The 25,672-nt window shown below is 32.2% G+C and overlaps 1 protein-coding gene across 4 annotated transcripts in view; it reads left to right on the top strand.

Moving 5' to 3' along the window:
- The first annotated feature begins 20,334 nt into the window (after positions 1–20,334).
- The window catches only part of LOC109788185 (putative LRR receptor-like serine/threonine-protein kinase At1g56140), a 91,905-nt gene continuing 86,567 nt past the window's right edge, over positions 20,335–25,672 (top strand). The window contains exons 1-2 of one of the 4 annotated variants that reach the window (XM_083062392.1): positions 20,335–20,578; positions 24,377–24,566. In XM_083062392.1, coding sequence (XP_082918518.1) covers positions 20,479–20,578; positions 24,377–24,566 — 290 coding nt within the window. In that variant the 5' untranslated portion in view covers positions 20,335–20,478. The remainder of the gene's footprint in view (positions 20,579–24,376; positions 24,567–25,672) is intronic. The other 3 variants (XM_083062391.1, XM_083062393.1, XM_083062390.1) reach the window with 3 other exon arrangements.

Here is a 25,672-nt window from a genome sequence, read left to right as displayed (position 1 = left end):
CTGTGCTGGAAGTGGCCTCAAATCCTTGCTCAAGGATCAAGCATTGCTCAACAAAGAGTAGGAAAAGTTTGGACACTAAGACCTAAAAATTTGACCTAATTTAGTGACCAAAACTTCTCCTAAACTTCCTTCACTTGAGTGACCATTCCTTTCACCTTGTGAGGCAGCCACCATTAACCTCTTTGTTGTGTTTCTTTTGCAGGTCCAGTAGCATCATATTGAAGGATTAGTGGCGGATTAAACACTTGATTAAGTGTTGGAAAATTTGCACAACAATCCGTCACTAAATTGGTCACCAAAACCGCCATTTATTGCTTTCTAGGCTAGTTTAAATTTTGCAATCTCTCTTGTATTTTAAAATCAATTTGTAAAGCTTGGAGGGAGTATTAAGAAGCTGGTCAGGTATATCTAACTCCTTGTTAGCATCCTCACGTGTAGTGCTAGTGGAAGTGGCTTGGAAATTTCATATGTTTCAAGCTTCCACTTAGGATATCCGACTAGTTGCTTACATTGTTTCCTTTAAGTTCTTTGTCTTTTAATTGCTTTATTTTGCTGCCTTGAAACGTCTAGACTTGTGTAGATTTACTTGCTCACGTTTAGTTTAGTCTCAAAAACAAACAAATTGTGAAAAAGCATTCAAAATTTTTGTGAAAAGCTTTGGGAAAATTGGAAGTATCACAAAGGAGTTTAGTGATTTCCACTTGAAAAGGCTTGGTTATTAAGTGGCTCTTTGTAGCTCACCTCCCTTGATAGTGCAACTTGTACACTTAGACTTCCAAGTGCTATTTTCATTCCTAGAAAATACCAAAAACATTTTATAACTTTTTGCATAGCATATGCATAAAAAAAAAATTCTTTTGTTTAATCATGAGAAAATATTCCTCAAGTGGTAGTGATTCAAGCTCTCCAAAAAGTTTTTCACATTCTACTCAAAGGCTTAAATCACTAACACTTTGGACAAAGCAAGAAGCCTTAAAAAGAGAAAAAGAAAAACTTGAAAAAATAGCACAACTTGCAATTATAGAGGAAGAAATTCACATTCTTAAACAAAAGCAAGAAAAATTTTTAGCGAAAGAAAAATTGAGAAAAACAAGAGAAAAAGAAAGAAAAAAGGCATTGCTCTTAGGGAAGAATAAGGAGGAAAATATCTCCTCTAAAGGACTTGTGAGTGAAGAGAGTTGTTCTATCTCTAAAAACCATTTGCAAAATACTCTCTTCATACATAAAGACCTTAATTCTTACCCTTGTGCTACCACTAGTCATGAAGTAGAGATTCTAGAACAAAATATTTTAAAGAAAAATGAATCTCAACTTCAAGATATAGTGAAGAAGGAGTGGACTACACTTAGTTCCACTTCTTGTGCTACTTCCTTGGAGGTGCCCAAGGAAGATAGCCTTCCTCTCTTTAGGACTCCTTCTACCATAATTGTTCTAATAAAGCACCCAAATTTTGGAATATATTGTTTGATAGATACATCCTGTCATATTTCATATTCTATTTTTGATCTTATGGGAAGTTCATATTTATTTGAACTTAATTTGCACCCTTCCCTACAAGACAAAAATAGTTTATATGAGTTTTCAAAACTTTCCAAGACATTTTATCTACCAAACAATATGATTCAAAATTGTTTAGGACGTTTTCTAGTATTTTTTTCTCTATATTTTAGAAAAAGCCTTGGTTACCATTTGGGGTACTTTAGGCAAGATGTTGTAGTGTTTAAAAATCAATCTTTTCATTGTCTTAGTCATAGTGTTCTTACATTTTTAGGTTTTACTTCTAGGTTATGCTTAGAAGAAGAGCCTATTTCTAGAGAGTCTAATATTTTATCTTTCTTTGTTAGGTTAGGTACTAGGACTCCTCTTAGGGTCCATGATCTTTTCTGTTACCAAGTCACTTCTTATTCTTTGCATGTTTTATATGTAGGTGATGATTTTTCTTCTTCCATTCATCCTCGAGATTTGAGGACAAATCCTTCTCAAGAGGGAGGGGATGATGGAATCATGCTTTGGAGAGCAAGAGGTGACACACTTAAAGATCCAAGAGGAGTGGGCTAGATTTGGAGAATTGGGCCAGTCAAGGCCCAATGGGCCCGATGGGCCTGGGAAGGCCCAAGTTGAACTTTTCATGGGCCATATTTTGTTATAGCTATTTTCATATGTTTTGTATACATCATGTTAGTATAGGTATCATATATTTTGGTCTTGTATTTTGGACCACATAGAGTAGCATTTTAGGTTTTAGGCTTGTTGGGCCTAGTTTTGGGCTTCATGGGCCTTTGGGCTTTTGGTACCCAATATTGGGCTCATTTTCATTCTTGTAATTTTTCCTTTCCATTGTATTTGTTTGACCATTGTATTTAGGTCATTAGATTAGGAATATACAAGAATTACTTAAATAGGTAAAATAGGTTAAACTAGGTTTAATTTGGAAGTCATTTAAGTTACATTTGAGTCACATGTTTAGCACCATGGGTGGCTGAACATGTGCCACTCAAATTAACCCTAAATAACTCTCAAATCAAACCTAAATGCATCTAGGCACCTAAATTTTCGGACTAGCACATGGGAGCCAAAATTTGAATTCAAATTTCAAGTTTGAATTCAAATTTTGGGCGCCACATGTAGCCTTGGATTTAGGCGCCCAAAGTTGCACACTTGGAACCCTACTTAAGTGATTCTTCCACTCTTTGTATTCACTTTTGAGAATAATGAAATTTGAGAGCTTATTCAGCCAAATTTCGTTCAAGAGTCACCATGAGAGAAAGCTTCACCTTAGGAACCCTTCTAGGATTTCCTCCTCTTTGAAGTGAGCTTTCCCTTGCACCTTAAGCTTGGATGCTTCCATCCAAGGCTTAAGCCTTCTTCCTATCCGAGAATCTCCTCCATCTAGTGTTCATCACGTTGGTTTCTATTTCCTTGAAGAAGATCCATGCATAAGGAGAGCTAAGGAGAAGAACATTCATCACTCCTCCTTACCATTTCCATCAGAAAGGCTTACCCTTAGAGGTATCCTTCCAAAGAACTTATCAAAGAAATTTAAATTAATGACACTAGACCCTCTAAGGTAATGGATAGGATCCTCTCCTAAACAAATTCTAGGTGTGTAACTAAAACTTAAGAATGTGTTAAAACTAAGACTATAACATCTTAATGAATTAGTCCTAACAACTAAAACATCTTGCCTAAAGTACCTTATGTAGTAACTTAGGTGTTTCCTAGAAAATAAGGAAAATACTAGTAGAAAATTTCCTAAACAATTTTGGAGTATATTATTTGCTAGATAGTTATGAGTAGATAGTGAAAACCCATAGAATCTATGTTTATCTTGTAGGAAAGTAGTCAAATTAAGTTCAAGTGGATGTGAACTTCCCTTAAGATCTAACATAGAATATATGACACTATAAGTTGTATCTATCAAACAATATAATCAAAGAATTGGATGCTTTATTAGAACAACTAAGGTAGAAGGAGTCCTAAAGAAAATAGGGCTATCTACCTTGGGCACCACCAAGGAAGTAGCATAAGAAGTGGGAATAAGTGAAGTCCACTTCTTCTTCACTAAATCTTGAAGTTTAGATTCTTTTTCTTTAAAAAGAGCTTGTTTTTGAATCTTTACTTCATGACTAGTGGCAACATAAGGGTAAGTGTTAAGGCCTTTATGAATGAAGAGAAAATTTTTCAAAGGGTTATTAGTGATAAAATAATTCTTTTTACAAATAAATCCTTTAGAGGATACTTCTTCCTCCTTACTCTTCCCTAAGCAAAATGACTTTTCTTTTTCTTTTTCTTTTTCTTTTTTGAGTTTCATTTGTGCTTAATCCTCAACCACTTGTTGAGATGAGAGAGCATGAAGCACAAATTTCTTTTCCTTGTGCATGAAGGTGATTTCATTAGTAAGACCATTGTGCATATTTTTCTTTTCAAATTGTCAAGGTCTTCCTAACAAAATATGACAAGCTTCCATTAGTACTATATCACATAAAACTTGGTTTTCATACTTCCCAATAGAAAACTTGACCTTCACTTGTTGGTCAACTACTATGTCTCTATCCTTATTGAACCATTGTTGTTAGACAAGTAGCCTCATATAACTTAAGAGGGGGGGTTGAATTAAGATATCCAATTTTTTCTCTTTTTACAAGTTTTTCGAATTACTTGCTTATAAATTCAATTCCTTAGATAAAATCTATATGTTGAAAGAATGAAGATGCACACTACTTAAACACAATCAAATGAATAAATAAAAGAGTAAGGAGAAGGAATTGCAAATTTGTTTTATACTGGTTCGGCCAATCCTGCCTACGTCCAGTCCGCAAGTCTCCAACTTGAGATTTCACTATTCTTGTAAACCTTACAAGACTTCAATCCTCCAACACCTTGGAACTTCCCTTCCTTGTGTTGAGATTCAAAACCACCCAGGAGAAAAACACTTTCTCATTTACAGATTGAATGATTGAATGGGTTTTTCATAATAACTCTCTTGAAGAGTAGATATTACAGTATGAAGATCCTTAAAAAAATCTTAAGAATTTGCAAGTGATTATGGGTAGGAAGTTTTTGTAATATTTTTTCATATTTGAGTTCCTAACCCTTTAAAGAAAAATTATGCATATTTATAGATAAGAATCTCATAGTTGTATCTTTTCATGAAAAAGTGTAACTCTTTGTGTTCTTCTGAAAAGATACACTGGTAATCGATTACAAGGGTTTGGTAATCGATTACAATGGTTATAAATTTCAAAATAATTGAAATGTTGTATCTTAATATTCAAATTTTGAAGTTCCCTCTGTTGGTAATCGATTACAAGAACTGGTAATCGATTACCAGAACATATTGTTGCATTGTTTCAAAAACTTTTATGTAGAAAACTTCATATGAATAATTTCTTTCACAAACTCTTTTAAGAAATGATTTGAACTATTCTATAAAGATTTTGTTAAGTATTTTGAAAACATTTTTACTTACTTTCAAAAGATTTAAAACATTCTTACATTTAAAGAGATTAATTTGAGGTTTTTGAAAACTTATTCTTAAGTGTTAAGTCAGACGAAGCAATTCCCAAAAAAGTTTTGAATGAGACAAATATAATACATATTGTTATTTTTAACATGTGTGTTAGTGTTTCAGAAAAACATAAGTACAGGCAAGTTGAAGAACATAGTATGTGCCACTTCTTATACTAGAACCAAGATAAAGGAAGGAAAGACTCAAGCATCAGACGGAAAGGCAAACGAAGCCAAGTCTAGCACAAGAAGGAAAATGATCAAGCTTCAGACGAACTGCATTCAAGAACGAGAAGAAGTCCATAAAGACCACAGATGAAACTTCTTCAAGTACCAGACGAAGATTAGTAAGGCAAAGCACAACACAAGGATCAAACAAAGTAGAGTCAAATGCAAGATGAAATACGACATGAGCACCAGACAATGATGGATCAAATACCAGACATAAGTGTATCAAGCACAACATAAAGCGCAACATAAGGATTTAGACGAAGGTTGGTCAAGAATCAGATGAAAGTCAACTACATATCAGCCAACGGACAACACAGACTAGAAAGCATTCCAGACAGAAATGAAGTTTTTCCATCTACAATATTGACCAGACCAAAGGAAGTCAAAGCATTGATGACAAATGCTCAGATGAAGATCAAGTGTTGAGATGAACATGGACTACTAGACGCAGATAAAGACTGTCATGCAAGCATTTGAAGAATCAGGTCTCAAGGGACAATTCAAGCATCGTCTACAATCATACAAAGAGCTCTCAAAATGATCGCGTGCTGGAAGGAAAAGAAGAAGAAGAATAAATGCAAGCCCAAAAGTCAAAGCATGCGTCTGTCAGAAAAAGTACATTACCTTTTCAGATTAAGACAATGTCTCTGTAGCTACGATGATTGAAAAAGGACAAGAAACTCCTAGGTCATAGTTAAAGTAAAACACTACAGCTAATCACGCAATGTCTATAAACAGGAAGCAACATGTAATGCAAAATCAAGTGCATTAAATGAGAAATCAAACTAGTCATGAACGACTACATTCTTCTTCAACGGACACTTGCAACAGGAAGATTTTACAGAGGCTATAAATATGTCATGACTTCAAACATGGAATGGTTGGTGAAAGCCCAAGAAGCAACAAAATCAGAGATAGAACATACATAGTCAAATGTACAATATTGTATTTATCTCTGTAGACTAAGGAGTTCTAAGTGTAACTTAGGAACATAAACCTTAGTGAGTGTAGTAAATCTTTGTATCCTCTCTGTGAGAGTAAACTACATACTCAAAAAAAATTATCTATCATTTGTAAAGCCGGAAGAGGCTAGGAAAAGAATACTTGTATAAGCCGGGAGAGGCTTGTCAAAGAATCCTCACTAAGAGCCTGAAGAGGTTGAACAAAGAATACTAGTGCCAATGAGTGAAGTTGGAGAACCAGGAGTGATTGATAATACTCGGGAACTAGGAGTGGTTGAGAATACTCATTGAGAGCCTGAAGAGGATGAACAAAGAATACTAGCGCCAATGAGTGAAGTTGGCGAACCAGGAGTGGTTGATAATACTTGGGAACCAAGAGTGGTTGAGAATACTCACTGAGAGCCTGAAGAGGCTGAATAAAGAATACTAGTGCTGACGAGTGAAGTTGGCAGGCCAGAAGTGGTCGACAATACTTGGCAAACCAGAAGTGGTGATAATACTTGTACTTAATTAAAAATCTAGTGGAACCCTTCAATTGAAAGAGACTGGACATAGCTTAGTCTGAGCGAACCAGTATAAAACTTTTTGCACTGTTTTATCTTTAATCTCTAAGTTAAGACCACTTAGGAATCTAGTTATAGTGGTGACTTCCTCTTCCCTAATACACGCCCTCATCATGTATAGCTCTATTTTTTGCCTATATTGCTCAACAGTCATGTCTCTTTGTTGGAGCCTTTGGAGCTTATTCATAAGCTCCCTACCATAATAAGAGGGAATATGTCTCCTCCTCAATGCACTCCTAAGATCATTCCAATATTGATAGGAGGGTTATTTTGGAGACGCCTTTCTCTTTCTAGGGCAGTCCACCAATACATTGCATGTCCTTGAAAGCTAAGAGTAGCAAGTGACACCTTTCTTTCTTCACTCACCCTATGGCAAGCAAAGAGTTCCTGATGGAGGTGAGTAGTAGGAGTGAAACTCAAACTCTTCCTAAACTCCTCCTAGGCTCGGATCTTCTTCAATGGAGATGGAAACACACTTGAAGAACTCGTGAAGATGAAGAACACTTGCTGAAATGGAAGAAGGAAGCATCCAAGCTCAAGAACTCAAGGGATTGCACACTTCAAAGTGAAGGAAACTAGGTTTTCCTAAGGTTTTTGAAGGCATTCTCTTAGGTTTTCTCTCTTGGATATTTCGGTGACTCTTGAGGGAATTAGCTGAAGGTAATGTTCAGAAATTCTCATATATTCAAAAGTGATTACAATAGGTGAAGGATAAGCTTAAGTAGGCACGGTTTTGAGACACTTAGGCGCCTAAACCAAACTACACAAAATGGCGCCTAAAATTTGAATTCAAATTGGAAATTTGAATTCAAATTTTGATGCACATGGGTGTGGCCGTGAGTTTAGGTGATCCTTTGCATCTAGGTCTGATTTGAGAGTCATTTAGGGTTAATTTGAGTGTCACATGTTCAGCCACCCATTGGTGCAAAACATGTGACTCAAATGTAACTTAAATGGCTTCCAAATTAAACTCAATGTAACCTAGTTAGCCTACTTTAGTTTTTCTTGTATTTTCCTAATCTAATGACCTAAATATAATGGTCAATCAAATACAATGGAAAGGAAAAATTACAAGAATTAAAATGAGCCCAATATTGGGTACCAAAAGCCCAAAGGCCCATGAAGCCCAAAACTAGGCCCAAGTAGCCTACAACCTAAAATGCTACTCTATGTGGTCCAAAATACAAGGCCAAAATATATTCAAACTATGCTAACAAAATGTAATAAGATTGTTCATAACAAGATAGGCCCATGTTGAAAACTTGGTTTGGGCCTTCAAAGCCCATAGGGCCCATTGGGCCTAGACTGGCCCAATCTTCCATGTCTAGCCCACTCCTCTTGGATCTTTGAGTATGTCACCTCTTGCACTCCAAAGCATGATTCCATCAGTTCCTCTATCTTCATCTCCCAATCAAGGTAGGTTTCCACATCATCCTTCCCAAAAAAATGAGGGCGATCCACTTTGGAGGTCTAAGTATACAAATTGAACTATGGAAGGAGGTGAGCTACAAAGAGTCACTTAATAACCAAACCTCTTCAAGTAGAAATTACTAAACCCCCTTGTACCTTGTCTTGCACAAAAAAATTTTCACAAAAGTTTTCCAAAAGAGAAAATAAAAAACAAGTGCCTAAGTGTCACAAGTAGTATATTGCAAGGAAAACTTAAATTTCTTGAAAACTTAAATGATTGAAAACATAAATGACTAGAAAACTTAAAGGTTGGAAAACTTAAATGACTAAAAACATAAACTAGATGTGAAGAACTATAAACCTATGTGGGAGCTTGAAAAACACTAAAAGCTTTCAAGGACCACTCCCACCAAGTACTAAACGAATTTACTTAAGAAAACACTAGGGAGAGATGAAGATGTACCAAAGACACCTCCAAGACACTCCCAAAGGCCTTGTACACAAATGTAATGAAAATTTACAACAAATGAAATGAAGTGGCTGCACCAAATTTAGAAAACAAAATCAGCCACTAATTAGAGACTGAATTTAGAGACGGATTTGGTGAGGAAATTTTGTGACAGCAAAAATTTCTATCTCTAAATTTGGTCACTAATTCCTTTCACAATTTTTTTCAAATCCTTGATTCCTTCAATTCCAGTCTAGCAAGCAAGCTTTGCAGAACCTCGCACAAGTGTTTTTCTCTTCTTTTTGAAGTAATCTTGATGGCGATTACTTCTAGGTGTTTATTTCCAACAAGAGCTTTCCACCAAGGAGAAAACAATCCCCTAAGCCACCACAAACATCCTAAGATGCTACCATTGTATCTTGGTCTTCCAATCCTTCAAAGAAGCATTCAACACACCAAATAGTTTCTGGAATATTAAGGTAAAAACTGAAACTGCACAATTAAAGGAGGCTAACCAGGTGGTGAAATAGATGAGACAAGACAAGAAAGAATGTTAAGGAAAGACAAGCTAAAATTAAGGCATAAAGAAAACAAGCACTTCAAAATGAATCCTATCAATGGTTCTAGAGTGGATTACCAAAAAAAAAAATATAAGATTATAAAAGTGATAGAAGTGAGTGGGAGAAGTGATGATTGAACTCCTCCAAGCTTCTTCTAGGCACGGATCCACTTCAAAGGAGATACTACCGAATGAATGAACACCTTATGATGGTGAGAAACTTGCGGAATGAAGGCCTAAGCCTTGAAGGAAGCATCCAAGCTCAAGCACTCAAGGGATTGCTCACTTCAAAGATAAGGAAACTAGGTTTTCCTAAGGATTTGAAGGCACTCTCTCTATGGCTTTCTCTTGGATTCGGTGACTCTTGAAAGGATGGCTGAAATAATTTTCAGAAATCTCATATATCAAAAGTGAGTACAAAAATGTAAAAGAAACACTTAAGTAGGGTAGGTTTTGGGTGGTATTGGCGCCTAGACCAAGCCACACAAGTTGGCGCCTAAAATTTGAATTCAAATTGGAAATTTGAATTCAAATTTTGGTGCACATGGGTGTGGCCGTGAGTTTAGGTACTAAATGTGCATCTAGGTCTGATTTGAGAGTCATTTAGGGTTAATTTGAGTGTCACATGTTCAGCCACCAAGTGGTGCAAAACATGTGACTCAAATGTAACTTAAATGGCTTCCAAATTAAACCTAATTTAACCTATTTAACCTACTTTAGTATTTCTTGTATTTTCCTAATCTAATGACCTAAATACAATGGTCAAACAAATACAATGGAAAGGAAAAATTACAAGAATGAAAATGAGCCCAATATTGGGTACCAAAAGCCCAAAGGCCCATGAAACCCAAAACTAGGCCCAACTAGCCTAAAAACCTAAAATACTACTCTATGTGGTCCAAAATACAAGACCAAGATTTGTGATATCTATACTAACATAATGTATACAAAATATATGGAAATAGCTATAACAAAAATATGGCCCTTGAAAAAGTCAACTTGGGCTTTTCAAGCCCATCGGGCCCATTGGGCTTTGACTGGCCCAATTCTCCAAGTCTAGCCCACTCCTCTTGGTTCTTTAAGTATGTCACCTCTTGCACTCCAAAATATGATTCCATCATCCCCTCCCTCTTGAAAAGGATTTGTCCTCAAATCTAGAGGATGAATGGAAGAAGAAAAATCATCACCTACATGGAAAACATGGAAGGAGTAAGAAATGACATGATAAGAGAAAAGATCATGGATCCTAAGAGGAGTCCTAGTATCTAACCTAACAAAGAAAGATAAAATATTAGACTCTCTAGAAATAGGCTCCTCTTCTAAGCATAACCTAGAAGTAAAACCTAAAAATGTAAAAACACTATGACTAACACAAAGAAAAGATTGATTTTTAAACACCACAACATCTTGCCTAAAGTACCCTAAATGGTAACCAAGGCTTTTTCTAAAATATAAAGAAAAAAATACTAGAAAACGCCCTAGACAATTTTGGATTTGATTGTTTACTAGATATTCATAATCATATAAACTATATTTATCTTGTAGGGAAGAAATCATATTAAGTTCAAAAGAAGAAGAACTTCCCATAAGATCAAACATAGAATATAGATTATTACAAGTTAGATCTACTAAACAATATAAACCCAGAATTGGGTGCTTTATGACATCAAAAGAAATACTTCCTTCCTTGTGCACCTTCAAGGTAGTAGTATAAGGAGTAACACTAGGTATAGTCCACTCCTTCTTCACTATATCTCGAAGTTGAGAAGATTTCTTTGCTTGAAATTCATTTTGTTCTTCATTCTCAACGTTAAGATAAGTGGCAGCATTAGGATAAGAGTCAAGATTTTTATGAATAAAGAGAGTTCTTGATAAAGCTTGTGTGGTCATGAAATAACTCTCTTTTGTCACAAAAGTCTTAGTGGATTCCCCTTCATCCACACTCTTTCCTTCCTTTTTTTCTTTGTTTATTTTCTTTTTCATTTGTTTTTGATCCTCAAACACTTGGGGTGGTGTTAAAGGATTAAAAACAATTTCTTTATTTTTATGAGTGAAGGTTATTTTGTTAGTAAGGCCATCATGTATAGTTTGCTTATCAAATTGCCATGGCCTACCAAGCAAAATATGACAAGCTTCCATAGGGATCACATCACATAAAACTTTGTCTTTGTAATCCCCTACAGAAAACTTGACCTTCACTTGTTGATTCACCTCCAATTCCTCACCTTCATTGAGCCAATGAAGTTTATAAGGGTGAGGGTGAGGAATGGTGATAAGTGCTAACTTGTTAACCAACCTTGTACTACAACAATTTGTACAAGAACCACTATCAATAATGAGAAAACAATTTCTTTTTGAAACCAAACATCTTGTGTGAAAGATGTTCTCTCTTTGACATAGTGAATTTGGACAAGGTTGACTTCCAAGAAGCCTTTTGACCATAAGAAGATCACCATCAACAGGATAAAGCTTTTCAATTGGATGATCTTCCTTACTAGTCTCACTATCACTTGAAGTGGTAGAACTAGATTCATCAAGACTACTATAAATGTCTTGCCCTTTCAAAATCATTACCTTTTTAGTTGGGCATTGAGAAGCTATGTGGCCTCTCCCAAGACATTTAAAGCATTTGATGTCACTAGTCTTACTACTAGAAGTGACAACATTTTTATTTTTATCTTTTTCATTTTCTTTATCTTGACCTTTACTAAAGTTTTTAGAAGAGTCATATTGACCCTCCCTCTTGTCCTCTCTCTTGATATAAGAGCTAGATTGAGTTTTGCCTTTTCTCAAATTTTGTTGTTCCACCCTTATACAAAGTTGGACCAAATCATCAAGGTCCCTATAAGGGAGTAACTCAACTCTATCTCTAATATCAAAATTGAGACCACTTAAAAATCTAGCAATGGTCAACCTTTCCTCTTCCCTTATCCCAGCCCTCATGAGATATAACTCCATCTTTTGCCTATACTCTTCAACACTCATATTCTTTTGTTGGAGTCTTTGGAGCTTATCCATAAGCTCCCTACTATAATAAGAAGGTATGTGCCTTCTTCTCATAGCACTCCTCAACTCATTCCAATAAGTGATGGGAGGATCATTGTGAAGTCTTCTCTCTCTTTCCAAGGATGTCCACCAATACATGGCTTGTCCTTGAAAAGCTAGGGTGGCCAAAGGAACTTTTCTTTCCTCACCTACTTGATGACAAGTGAAGATTTGCTCCACTTTCATCTCCCAATCTAAGTAGGTGTCCACATTATCTTTTCCATGAAAGTAAGGGAGATCAACCCTTGATTCCCTCACTTTGTGTTCTTTAATGACTCTCCTAGGTGTTGGTTGATAGTAAGCATCCATTTGGATACTACCATCATTATTTTGAGAATCATTGGAGCTCTTGGTTGAGCTCCTAGAAGAACCTTTTGGACTTTTATTTTTATTTAATCTTTTTAAAAGTTTTTCTTCTCGTTGCTTAATCTTTTGAATCTCTTGTTCTAAAGCCATGATTTGTACTTCCTTTTCAAGTTTTTCTTTTTGTTTTTGAAGTATTTCATCATGCTTCCAAAGTTTTAGTGCCTCAACCTCCTTGACAATTCTTTTAAAACTTTTAGGAGATTCAAAGCCACTACTACTTTGAGAATGTTGACTCATGATTAAACAATAAGATTTTATATGCTATGCAAGAAGTTATAAAATGTTTTTGGTATTTTCTAGGAATGAAAATAGCACTTGGAAGTCTAAGTGTACAAGTTGCACTATCAAGGGAGGTGAGCTACAAAGAGCCACTTAATAACCAAGCCTTTTCAAGTGGAAATCACTAAACTCCTTTGTGGTATTTCCAAATCCCCAAAACTTTTCACAAAAATTTTGTATGCTTTTTACAACTTTGTTTGTTTTTGACACTTAACTAAGCGTGAACAATTAAAACTACACAATTCTAGACGTTTATAGGCAGCAAAGTAAAGCAATTAAGTACAAGAAAACTTAAAAGAAACAAGTTAAGCAACTAGTCGGATATCCTAAGTGGAAGCTTGAAACATATGAAATTTCCAAGCCACTTCCACTAGTACTACACGTGAGAGTCTATCAAGGATGTAGATATACCTGACCAGCTTCTTAATACTCCCTCCAAGCTTTACAAATTGGTTTAAAATACAAGAGAATTGACAAAATTAAACTAGCCTAAAAAAAACAATAAAGTGGCGGCTTTGGTGACCAATTAGTGGCGGTTTTGTGTTCAACTTTTCCAACACTTAACCAAGTGTTTAATCCGCCACTAATCCTTCAATATGCTGCTCCTGAACCTGCAAAAGAAACACAACAAAGAGGTTAAGGTGGCTGCCTCACAAGGTGAAGGAATTGGTCACTCAAGTGAAGGAGATTTAGGAGAATTTTGGTCACTAAATTAGGTCAAATTTGGTGATTATAGTGTCCAAAATTTTTCCTACTCTTTGTTGAGCAATGCTTGATCCTTGAGCAAGGATTTAAGGCCACTTCCAGCACAGGAAATTATTGAAAGAAAACTAGACAAGCAACAAAGCACAATTTGGAAAGCTTATACCAAAATTAAGAGTAATATGTGTATATGACAAGACTCAAAGAAGTTCAACAAGTAAAACTGAAAATTAAGACTCCAAATAAAAGCTAGCACTCAGAGAGAAGAGTTCCTAGATAGGTACTAGAATAGATGAACAAATCAAAAAAAATTTGAAGACAATTGGACAAGTTTAGCAAAAGTAGTAGCCAAAACAATAACAAGGAATCAAGTAGGTTTTTCAACTTGTATACCTCTCGGCTTTTTCCTTTTAATTTTCTTTCTCTATTTTTTTTTTAATTCTTTCTTTTTCCAGTATCAAATTAAGAGTCCAGAGAGTATATTTGCCTTTTGTTTCAAATTTTTCAATGATTCCAAGTTATAGAAACCGAGAATACAAATCAGCCAAAAATTAGGTCAAATTTCAAGTAACTTGAATAACTAGTGCACTAATCTTTAGGTTTTTGGTTTGGATTCCTTTTGAACTCTTTTCTTTTTGATATTTTGAACACTTTAGGCTCTGTTTTATCTCTGTTTTCAGCCTCTAATTTTTTTTAAAATTTGAATCCACAAGAAGAGTGCACTAGAAGTAGGTTTACACTTGAAATTTTTGAATCACAAAATCTTTTTAAGTTTTTCAATGGAATGTGATTTGAAAACTTAAGAACATAATAGAAACCTAACTCTAAAGAAACTTACTAGAACTAATAGCAAGTTATGAACACAATAAGGCAAAAGAAAAAGCACATATAGGAGGCACAAAATGAGCAATGACCGAGACCAATATGTAGACACAAAAATCAAAATAAAACTAGGTTAAACATGCTATTCAAGGAATTGGCAACATGTAAGGATTAAACACAAACTTCTAAGACAAAACATAGATTCAAAACCAAAATCTAAATGCAATGCATGAGGTCCAATCACGGACACATACAAGGAATGGAGAGACTCAAAATAAACTCAAAATTAGCACAAAGCAAATAGTTCCTACAAGTTGATTATGGAAGAAAAATTCAAGACAATCAACAATGGATCTATGAACTCAATAACATCAAAATATAGATCCGAATTGAAACTCAATTAAGACAAACATAAGAACACAAAGAACACATAATATTCGGACCAAAACAAGGTGAAGAACTTATCTCCTTGAAGACCTTGCTCTTGATACCAAAAATGATAGAAGTGAGTGGGAGAAGTGATGATTGAACTCCTCCAAGCTTCTTCTAGGCACGGATCCACTTCAAAGGAGATACTACCGAATGAATGAACACCTTATGATGGTGAGAAACTTGCGGAATGAAGGCCTAAGCCTTGAAGGAAGCATCCAAGCTCAAGCACTCAAGGGATTGCTCACTTCAAAGATAAGGAAACTAGGTTTTCCTAAGGATTTGAAGGCACTCTCTCTATGGCTTTCTCTTGGATTCGGTGACTCTTGAAAGGATGGCTGAAATAATTTTCAGAAATCTCATATATCAAAAGTGAGTACAAAAATGTAAAAGAAACACTTAAGTAGGGTAGGTTTTGGGTGGTATTGGCGCCTAGACCAAGCCACACAAGTTGGCGCCTAAAATTTGAATTCAAATTGGAAATTTGAATTCAAATTTTGGTGCACATGGGTGTGGCCGTGAGTTTAGGTACTAAATGTGCATCTAGGTCTGATTTGAGAGTCATTTAGGGTTAATTTGAGTGTCACATGTTCAGCCACCAAGTGGTGCAAAACATGTGACTCAAATGTAACTTAAATGGCTTCCAAATTAAACCTAATTTAACCTATTTAACCTACTTTAGTATTTCTTGTATTTTCCTAATCTAATGACCTAAATACAATGGTCAAACAAATACAATGGAAAGGAAAAATTACAAGAATGAAAATGAGCCCAATATTGGGTACCAAAAGCCCAAAGGCCCATGAAACCCAAAACTAGGCCCAACTAGCCTAAAAACCTAAAATACTACTCTATGTGGTCCAAAATACAAGACCAAGATTTGTGATATCTATACTAACATAATGTATACAAAATATATGGAAATAGCTATAACAAAAATATGGCCCTTGAAAAAGTCAACTTGGGCTTTTCAAGCCCATCGGGCCCATTGGGCTTTGACTGGCCCAATTCTCCAAGTCTAGCCCACTCTTCTTGGTTCTTTAAGTATGTCACCTCTTGCACTCCAAAATATGATTCCATCAAAAAGTAAAACAAAAAGCAATTAACAAGAATACATGGCTAGACAGTTTTGGAAAATAAGGCAAATTTGAGAGCAATTTTGTCACAATTTCCTACTCCTTTTGGCCTTTTATTTGGTTCTTTATTTTGATTTTCTTTTGTAATTCTTTTCATTTTTTTTAAAACAAACAGGAGTTTAATGCCTTTTACAAGATATAGGAGTCTTGGATCCAATATTGAGAAGAGTTTCTAAAATATGTCACAATACAAGAGGTATACAAGTGCTTGTGTTTTGCAAGTGCTCACAAAATTTTGCACAAATTGTAAGTAACTTTCAAGCACACATTTCCTTTGTTTTTCATATGATTCTAAAAAACTTGTACCTCTATTTTTCCTCTATTTGGAATGATTAAAGATAGTTAAAAGATTCAACCACAACAAGTTACACAAGAAACCTAAGAATCAAGTAGTGTTTAGGCAATTTTTTTTTGACAAAATTTTAATGAGACATCATAGAAACCTAACTCTATGAATTTGCTAGAACTAATAGCAAATATGAACTCAAAGATGCAAAACAAAAGCACATTTAGGTACATATATTAACAAAACAAAACAAGACCGTATCATATATTAACACAAAAATAGGTACAACAAGCTATTCTAGGAATTTATGACATGTAAAAAAGACTACACATGACTTCTAGACAAAACTTTCATGAATAAAAAATCAAAACACATGTTAATCATATTGTTCATACATGGATTTAGTAATATAAGAAAGGACTCAAACAAAACAAAATGCACAAGCACAAGAATCCTATAAGCACCATGGTTTGGTTCAAGAATCAAGAAACAAGCAAAGTAATGAACCAAACAAGTAATGAGACATATAGATCTATCAATATAGTTTACATAAATTAGATCTAATCAAGAAACAACACAAGACATGGAAGTAGACTACACATGACCGAAAATGACTAAAAGAGAGGAACACATAACCTCAAGAGCAACCATGGCTCTAAATACCAAAAATGATGGAAATCACTTGTTGGAGTGATTGTTGAACTCTTTCAAGTGCCATCCTCACGTCCACATTTTCTCTTGAGTTTGATAATGGATTCGGAAGCAAGGTTCCAAGCTTCAAAAGCTTGGAGGAGAAGCAACAATGGCGCGTTCTCCTTCTTGAAGAAAAAGAAGAAGTGATGAACCAAGGCACAAAGGAAGGATTCCATTGTTAAGGTTTTTAAGGGGAGAACTTTCTCCATGGCTTAGGGACTCTTGTATAGAGAGAATTTGATGAAAATTTTGGAGAAGAGTTTATATAGAGTAGGGAAACTTGTCGAGCAAACTAGGCTAACCATGGTTCAAAGGAAACATAGTTAGCTCAACTTGACCGTCCACCATGATTTGGGAGACTTGTGGAGCAAGCTTCTAACTTAGAAGCTTGGGAAGCAAGCTAAGTTAGAAGCTTGTAGCACAAGCTTCCCAAGTATGCAAGGTTAACAAGTAATTCTGGCCAAAGAACAAGCTAGGCGGCCATGGTGTCATTCTCCAACTTTGGTCCAATCCAAAAAGTTAGAATTGGTTTAGTTAGGTTAACCAAATGATGGTGAGACCTAACTATATCAATTCCTTAGAAAATATGGAGAAAAATAAGCCCAATATGTAAAATTTGGCTAAGGCCCAACTCTAGGCCAATTACTAGTTGCACCTACACACATTACAATTTGTCACCCCACTTCTACTACTAAAAATATAAAAATGGATGACCCTTAATACAAGGTCAAATGGAGCAAAAGTCTCCAAGTAACATACCCTAAATTCTTAAAAGAATATCCTATAATGAAAGAAAGAAAAGTGGCTCACAAATACAAAGGCAAAAATAAACCTATACAAGAACTACTATATACAATCATATGAAAGGTCTTCAAAATTAACTCATTCATCTTGGGTCCTTTAATGTATCACCTCTTGGTCTTTTTGGCCTTGACATGATTCCATCACTTTGTGTGATGTTATCTTTTCTTGGTTAAGTTGAATTCCACTTTCAGGTACAAAGTAGATAGAGGAATTTGAGCTTGTTAGAGATGAAGCTTATACTTTTACCTTATTTAGATGGGATGACTTTATTAGTGTGAGATTTGGAGGAGTGGTTTTATCTTAATTTTATTTACATTTAATTCATGTGAATAATAAACCTTTCAAAAGTGGGACTTTTAACATCGGTCGCTGACCGATGTTTAAAGTGAGACTTTTAAAATCGGTCAACAGTGACCGATGTTAAAAGTGAGACTTTTAAAAATAAATATATTGAAATGTGCGTCCATTTTTTTTTTGTAGAAGGCAAAATAATTGAAAAGGAAAATATGGGTCTCAAACTTGCTGTATTTCTCATACGTAAGGGACTATCTCCTAAGCAACTAAAAGTTGTCACTTCCACTAGTTATTGATCATAGTAAATAAAGCAGCACCTTAAGTTATTGTTATTGTTTGGGAAAAATAGAAAGAGATAACCCAATTTAGCTCTGATTAAAAACGTTACAAGAAAAAAATTATGAGCAAGAGCGAAAAAGAAATATAATTGAAATGTAAGTATCTTGTTACAAAATCAGAATGTATGGATTGTAAGCATAATTTATGAGTTGATCTTTACCCACTGTTACAATGAAATCAGAGTCTATGTAACTTGAATACAGATGGTTGGGAGGTATCATCGATCAACAATAGTACTTAATCTTTTAGGGCCCATATCACTAATTACTAATACTTACATTGGTGCTTCCCATTCCACCTATCTAAATTCAAAAAATGCCTAAAAGTTTAATCTGGAACGGCCCTAGAACGGCCCGTACTGCAAGCAGAATGGCCCATACTGCAAGCAGAACGGCCCGTTCTGCAAGCAGTACGACCTGTTCTGCGCTCAGTATGCCCGTACTGCAAGCAGTACGGCCTGTTCTGCTTGCAAAACGGGCCGTTCTGGGACAGTTCCAGACTCAAAATTCGCCCAGCAACAACGATATAAAAGACAATAGAAGACAATGTTACCTTGATGTTGTATTCTTTTGAGAAAATGAGAAGCTGCACACTTTAGATGAGAGCCCGAGAGAGTAAAGAAAGGACTATATGAACTATTGAATCCAAAGGGTAGAGAATGGAGCTAGGGGGAGAATGGGAGCGGAGATAGAAGTTTAAGTCTCTCGTGCTACTTTTAAAATCGATTGTTCAATAACCAATTTTAAAAGTGATACTTTTAAAATCGGCTATTCGATAATCGCTTTTAAAAGTCCACTTTTAAAATCGGTCTTCAAGAGCCAATTTTAAAAGTCTCTACTTTTAAAATCGGCTCTTGGATAACCGATTTTAAAAGTATCACTTTTAAAATCGGTTATTGAACAACCGATTTTAAAAGTAGCGTCAGAGACTTTTAAAATCGGTTATAACGTAATCGATTTTAAAAGTAATGTCATTATTTACAAAATTGTCATCGCGTCACTTTTAAAATCGGTTACCTTATAACCAATTTTAAAACCCCGATTTTAAAAGTCATTTTTGTACTAGTGTATCCATGATAATCGCTTTTATAAACCGCCTTAATTATTTCATCGTCATATTATATTAAATGTATATACAGTAGAAGTGTGTCACACAATCGATGTAAAAGGTAAGACCTAAAATAATTCATTTGATAGATATTTTTTTCACTAGTATCTGCTAATTTTAATATTCTCATAAAATATAATAAACTTATAAATTTTATTTTAATGTATGATATTCATATTTTTACATGTATAGCCATAAAGTACAATTAATTTAAGGAGGTTAATCATGCATGTTAAAAATTTTACATGTACTCTCGTGTTCAATCAAGCATGATAAGTTCATTTTAGGATTATGTAAAGAATATAAATTAAATAAAAATGCCAAGTTCATTTTAGGATTATGTAAGAAATAACTCTTTATAATTTCCTAATTTTATATTATTATTTTTTTAATATAATATACACTTTAGAAGAATTACTATTATTAGAGTTAAAATGCAATTGCAAAACTTTTCCTTGATTTTATAATATAAAATAATTTTTAAAAAGCGAAATATCATTGCTAAGTTTGTATCATATTTGGTAGCTAACTAATCCTTGTTCAATTATTTTTTTTTTCATCTGCTTGACAAATTCACAAAAGCACCATCACTTGTTTTTCAGATGGACTAACCATTATGAAGGGAAAAAAGTTGGAGGAGATAATGACGAGTGTGTACGATGCAAGACTTTGTTAATTAGATAGTAATTAATTAGAATTACATAATTTGATTAGGTAGATAGTAATAACTGATACAAAAAAGTAGGTAGTATAGATAATATAGACTTGTCACCTTTTTATTCTTATCTTAGGATCCACGTGTTAGTGTAGCATACGAGGTTTTAGGTGAATTTCTTTGGTGTGACGTCTTACATGTGACTTAAGGTTTCATAAACTCTGCGTAACCAACACAGCGAGCTTGGTCATAAACCATAAACACCATTGGTCTTTGTTGGTGACTATAAAACTCAAGTAGTGCTTAGAAAATTTAGAAATATAGCAAGCTTGTAGTTCATCATGGAATGGTGTTTATTACCACCAACTTTGGCTTTTGCACTTGTTGCTGTTGTTTGCACCTTCAACTGCTTGGTTAATGCCACTACAGATCCTAATCAAGGTCTCACTCTTTTCTTTCATATCTTAATTTAAATTATGTATATACTAATCATAAAGGGTTATTCTTTAGTTATTAAAAAAAAAAAAAAATTCTCTCTTTTGATGTACGATTTTTTTAGAAAAAAATATTCTAAATTATGGTTCCTCTTCCAATTTTTATTTATTTATTTTTAATTATTAGTTTCTTCTCTGCTTCTGTGTTTCACGGTAAATATTTCTCATTCTTTTAAGTAACTATTTAATATATTATCATTTTTTAAAAATCAATAAATATCTTTTCTTTCCTAACAACAATTTTGATTATTATTAAAAAGAGTAATTAACTACTTTAAATTTAAATTTTATACAAATAGACACATAAACTTTTATTTTATCATAATCAATCCTTATACTTTATTTGATTTGTAAATAGATATTATAAACTTTAATTTTGTTTCGGTTAATCCTTAAACTTTATTTCTTTTATAAATAAACATCCTCAACTTTAATTTCATTCTAATTAATTTTAACATTTGACATTTTTTATTTTTACAAAATTTTTATATTATCAATTTAGAGTTAAATTATTTATCTTAAATATCAATCATTCACTAATCTTTTTTTTTTTATGTAACAATTTTTTTTAAAATATAATAAAAAATGAGTTTAGAAAAAATAAAAGAATGATAAAAATAGTAAAAAATAAAGTCTTTATTTAATTTTTTTCTTCTTCTAAATTGTATGGTATCTTAATATATATGAAAATAAAACTAATATATATGTATCAAAAAATTAATAAATAAATGTGATTTAAAATAAATAAATGATTGATATTTTCTATTTTAACAATTTAATCTCAACATAATTTAAAAGACATAAAAAAGAAAAAAAATAATTAATTAAGAAAAATCATAATTAAAATGTTTATTTGTAAAAATATAAAATTTAAGCTAAATTATCATAAAATTAAAGTAATACAATTAAGTTTTCTTTGTAGACACCTGGGCAAAGGATTTTTCCCAGAAATGGTCAAAATTAAGTTCTAAAAGATGTAAAGCAAGCTTGTTAAATGAGACGGATGAGTGATATCAAAAGAAATTAAAGAAATTAAAGATAAAAGTAAAAGTGACAGGTAAATCAGGTATAGAAAAGAATCACGATTATTCTAAACCTTTTTTCTCTATCACAAAGAATGATTTATCAATCGACAAATATTTAATAATTATGCAGTATGATTGGTATATATATGACAGTATATACGACACATATCAAAGTAGCTTATTTTGTTATATGCATAAATAAGAAAAATAAATATTAACAAATAGTTAAAATTATAATATATATAAATGTCAGATGAGTATTTTAGCCTTGAGTCTTGTCTAGTGGGGGAGAAATTAACTTTTGCTAGTGATATGATGTTATTATTATTATTATTATTATTATTATTATTATTATTATTATTATTATTATTATTATTATTATTATTATTATTATTATTATTATTATTTTCTGAATAAAAAAAATATTATATGATCAAAATTTATTGTTTTTATTCTAATACACGTATAAAAGAATTTGATTAGATTTAATTATAAAGTTATTAAAGGATCCTACATATATTAAATAATGAAGCTAAACCTTTTTTTTTTCCGGGGATAATGAAGCTAAACCTACATCTTTAAACTAATATTCAACTCTTAAATCTATAAATTATATCTATAATTAATTATAATATTTATAATTAAGAGTTTTTCTTTAAAACCTCCTTTTTATAAGTTAATGTTTGACAAAAAATACCCTCAGCAGACACTTGATGATTTGATGTGACCCTTTACCGACACATAGTTCAAAATAACATTTAAAAAAGTAGTGAAAAAAGTAATTTATATTTTTTTTGTACAAATATTTTAAAATAAGAAAAACTTCAAAATAGTATAATATTTTTTATTTAAAAATTAAAATAAAAATGAAACATGAAAATAAAACCGTCAGTAATTGACCTCTAAGGTGTGTAATTGTCTGCGTGATGGTTTGGGTGTTCGGAGGAGTGGTTTAGAAGATTAGAAGAGCGAGAATAAAGTTATTGAGCGTTATGGTAAAATTTATATAGATGTGAAACTTCTTTATATATATATATATATATATATATATATATCACTTAATAAATATAGTTATTTATATTTTATTCAATAATTTATAATTTATATTAAATGTTAACCATCTAATTATTTAATTATAAATATTTAATGCATTGGTTAAATTTTTAAATTTAAAATTTCTTTTTGAAAAAATATATAATATTTTATTTTATAAATTTAAAATAATGAATGATTTTAAAAATATTTTATACATTAATTTAAATTTATATAAAAAAATATTATAAAATTTTTAATTTATTTTTAAATTTATAAACTTGATCTATTTATTAAAAACTCTTAATTCAGTAATTAAATTTTTAAAATTTAATGTAGAGCATGAATTATTAATTAAGTCAGATAAGTTTAATAAGACTTGCTTTTAAAATAAGTGAATCTCTCATCTCTAAAATTTATAAAATATTTTTATGATTATCTGTTAATTTGAATTAATAAAATAAAATTTCAAATAATTTTTAATTTTAAAAAAAATTATAAATAATATATATTAAAAACTTTTAATTTAATATTAAATTATTGAAATTTGTTTCATAATATAAATAAATTATTAAATAAAATAAATTTAGGCAAAATTATTCGTAAAGTATTCATTAATCAGAATTAATCAGACACCTTGTGATAATCTGTAAGCGGAGAAAACATTATGTATAGCACAAGGAGGTATATTTCATCTAAAAGTTGCTTTTTTTAATACATTTAATAAAATCATATCATTCATTAATCACGCACCTTGTTAAATTTTGTTGAAGAAGCTGATATTAACTTTTGAGAAGGGGTGTATAATAAAATATATTTTCTTAGTACATTGAAAAAGATATATGAGGGTGAAATTTTAAGTTTCAATCATTAGAAAATGCTTGAATTTAATTTTTGACAAAAATATTTTTTAATTAAATTTTATTTATTTTTCAATTAAATCAGATTATTATTTTTTTTTTCATATTCTTTTTTTAGCTTGTCATTTATTTGTTCGTATTGTTTTAGCATTGTCGAGACTCGATCTTGGGACCTCAATATGTTAAGTTAACTTGATAACCAACTGTACCAACACATTATAATACACATATAAAATTGAAAAAATATCTTTATCTCTCAAAGCATATATAGTGTCAGAAAAGTCAATATTATTCTTTAGATATAGCGTCGACTTTTATGACACTAAATTTAAGTTGAATTTAGTATTAGAAAAGTCGACGCTATTCTTTAAATATAGTGTCAACTTCTGATACTAACTTAATTTAAATTAACATAAAAAAATCGATACTATATCTAAAGAAATACTGTCAGATTTTCGGACACTAAACTTAATTTAAGTTAGTGTTAGAAAAGTCAACACTATTGTTTATATATAGCGTCAACTTTCCCGATATTAATTTAAATTAAGTTAGTGCTAAAAAAGCCGACGCTATATTTAAATAATAATGTCAATTTTTTCGATACTAAACTCAATTTAAATTTAATGTCGAAAAAGTCAACGCTATATCTTAAATTAGCATTAATTTTTTTTGACAATATTTGCATAAGTTATTAGCTAACTCTTATTTTCACAGCTTGAAATATTTTTTTTTATAGTATTAATTTAAAACGAAATTTTTGGAACACCCGAGCTTTGGTTTTAATACTTGAAATTGAAATGTAATTTTTCCTTTATATTATTTATGCAGCCAGAACTTTGAATGCAATCTTTAGCAAATGGGGTATAAAGGCAAATCCTGATCATTGGAACATAAGTGGTGACCTATGCAGTGGAAGGGCCATCGATGACACACTTTTTGCTGACAGAACTTACAACCCTTTCATCAAATGTGATTGTTTCAAAGACAGTGAAAATAGTACTTGCCACATTACCAAACTGTATGTTCTTTTCTCTTCTTCTTTTTCTAAACATTATTTCTGAATTTGGCAATTATTTTTTTTTCTTTTAGAAATATTTATTTTAAAGTTTCTAACAAATTTCCAATTGAGAAATAACTTCATAATAAATAAAAGTTAGCAAAAATTTGAAATAAATTGTATTAATTATTGTTATTATGAAAATGTTATTATTGGTAAATTAATTTAAATTAAGTTTATTATTGTCATTATTAGTTGTGTGGAAATAAATATTTTTAGTTTCAGTGGTTCAACATTTGCGTTTTTTCGTCTAAAAATCAAATTCAATCCTTATCTTGGATATGAAGTGGTGAATGGAGGTATATCATTTTACTTATATAGGGATCCACCTAATGAAAAAGAGTTATACATCCTTATCAAACCAAAATTGGTGAGTTGTGAAATGAGAGAGATTAATATTCAACTCAATGTATTAGGAAATACTTGTGACCAGACCAAAAAATAATTTAGAGGTTGAAACAATGAGCAAAATTACTTTGTTACACCTAATATCCCGAAATAATATATTTATTACATATTACAAAAATAGATTAATCAACGTATGTAGGATAGATAAAAATCATGTTTTTTATTGATGTTTTATGAGTAGGTACATCACATAACAAAAACATGTACACTATAAATTGAGTCTTATATATAAAACTTAAAAAAAAAATTCACTCCAAAAACTATCAAACAATTCAAATAAAAAAGTTGCATAAATCTAAAACCATAAAAGGAAATATCCAATATGTTTAGCCCAATTGTCATAGCTTGCTAGAGTATACAAACCAAAAAGAAAGCAAACTATTAGCAAGACTCTAGGCTTAAGCCTTTTTTTCTAACACCATCATCAACATGGTCTTGCACGTATTCAACAATATCATGGAAACATACACAAGAAAAAATGGAGTGAGGTGCACCTTACAACATGCTAGAGTATAGCAAAGGAAGTAAGTAGAACGCATGCACACAAAAATGAGTAACCATTTATTTAAGACATTTTAGTAATTCAAACAAATATAAGTGATGCTATGCACTTTCCATAATTGTTATCTCATATGCATGTAGTATAATGTCAAAATGTT

This window comes from Cajanus cajan, chromosome 8, assembly GCF_000230855.2.
Source record: "Cajanus cajan strain Asha chromosome 8, NIPB_CcT2T_4, whole genome shotgun sequence".
NCBI classification, from domain to species: Eukaryota; Viridiplantae; Streptophyta; class Magnoliopsida; order Fabales; family Fabaceae; genus Cajanus; species Cajanus cajan.
The sequence above is the reverse complement of the archived record's forward strand: the minus strand, read 5'-3'. Positions and strand labels throughout refer to the sequence as shown.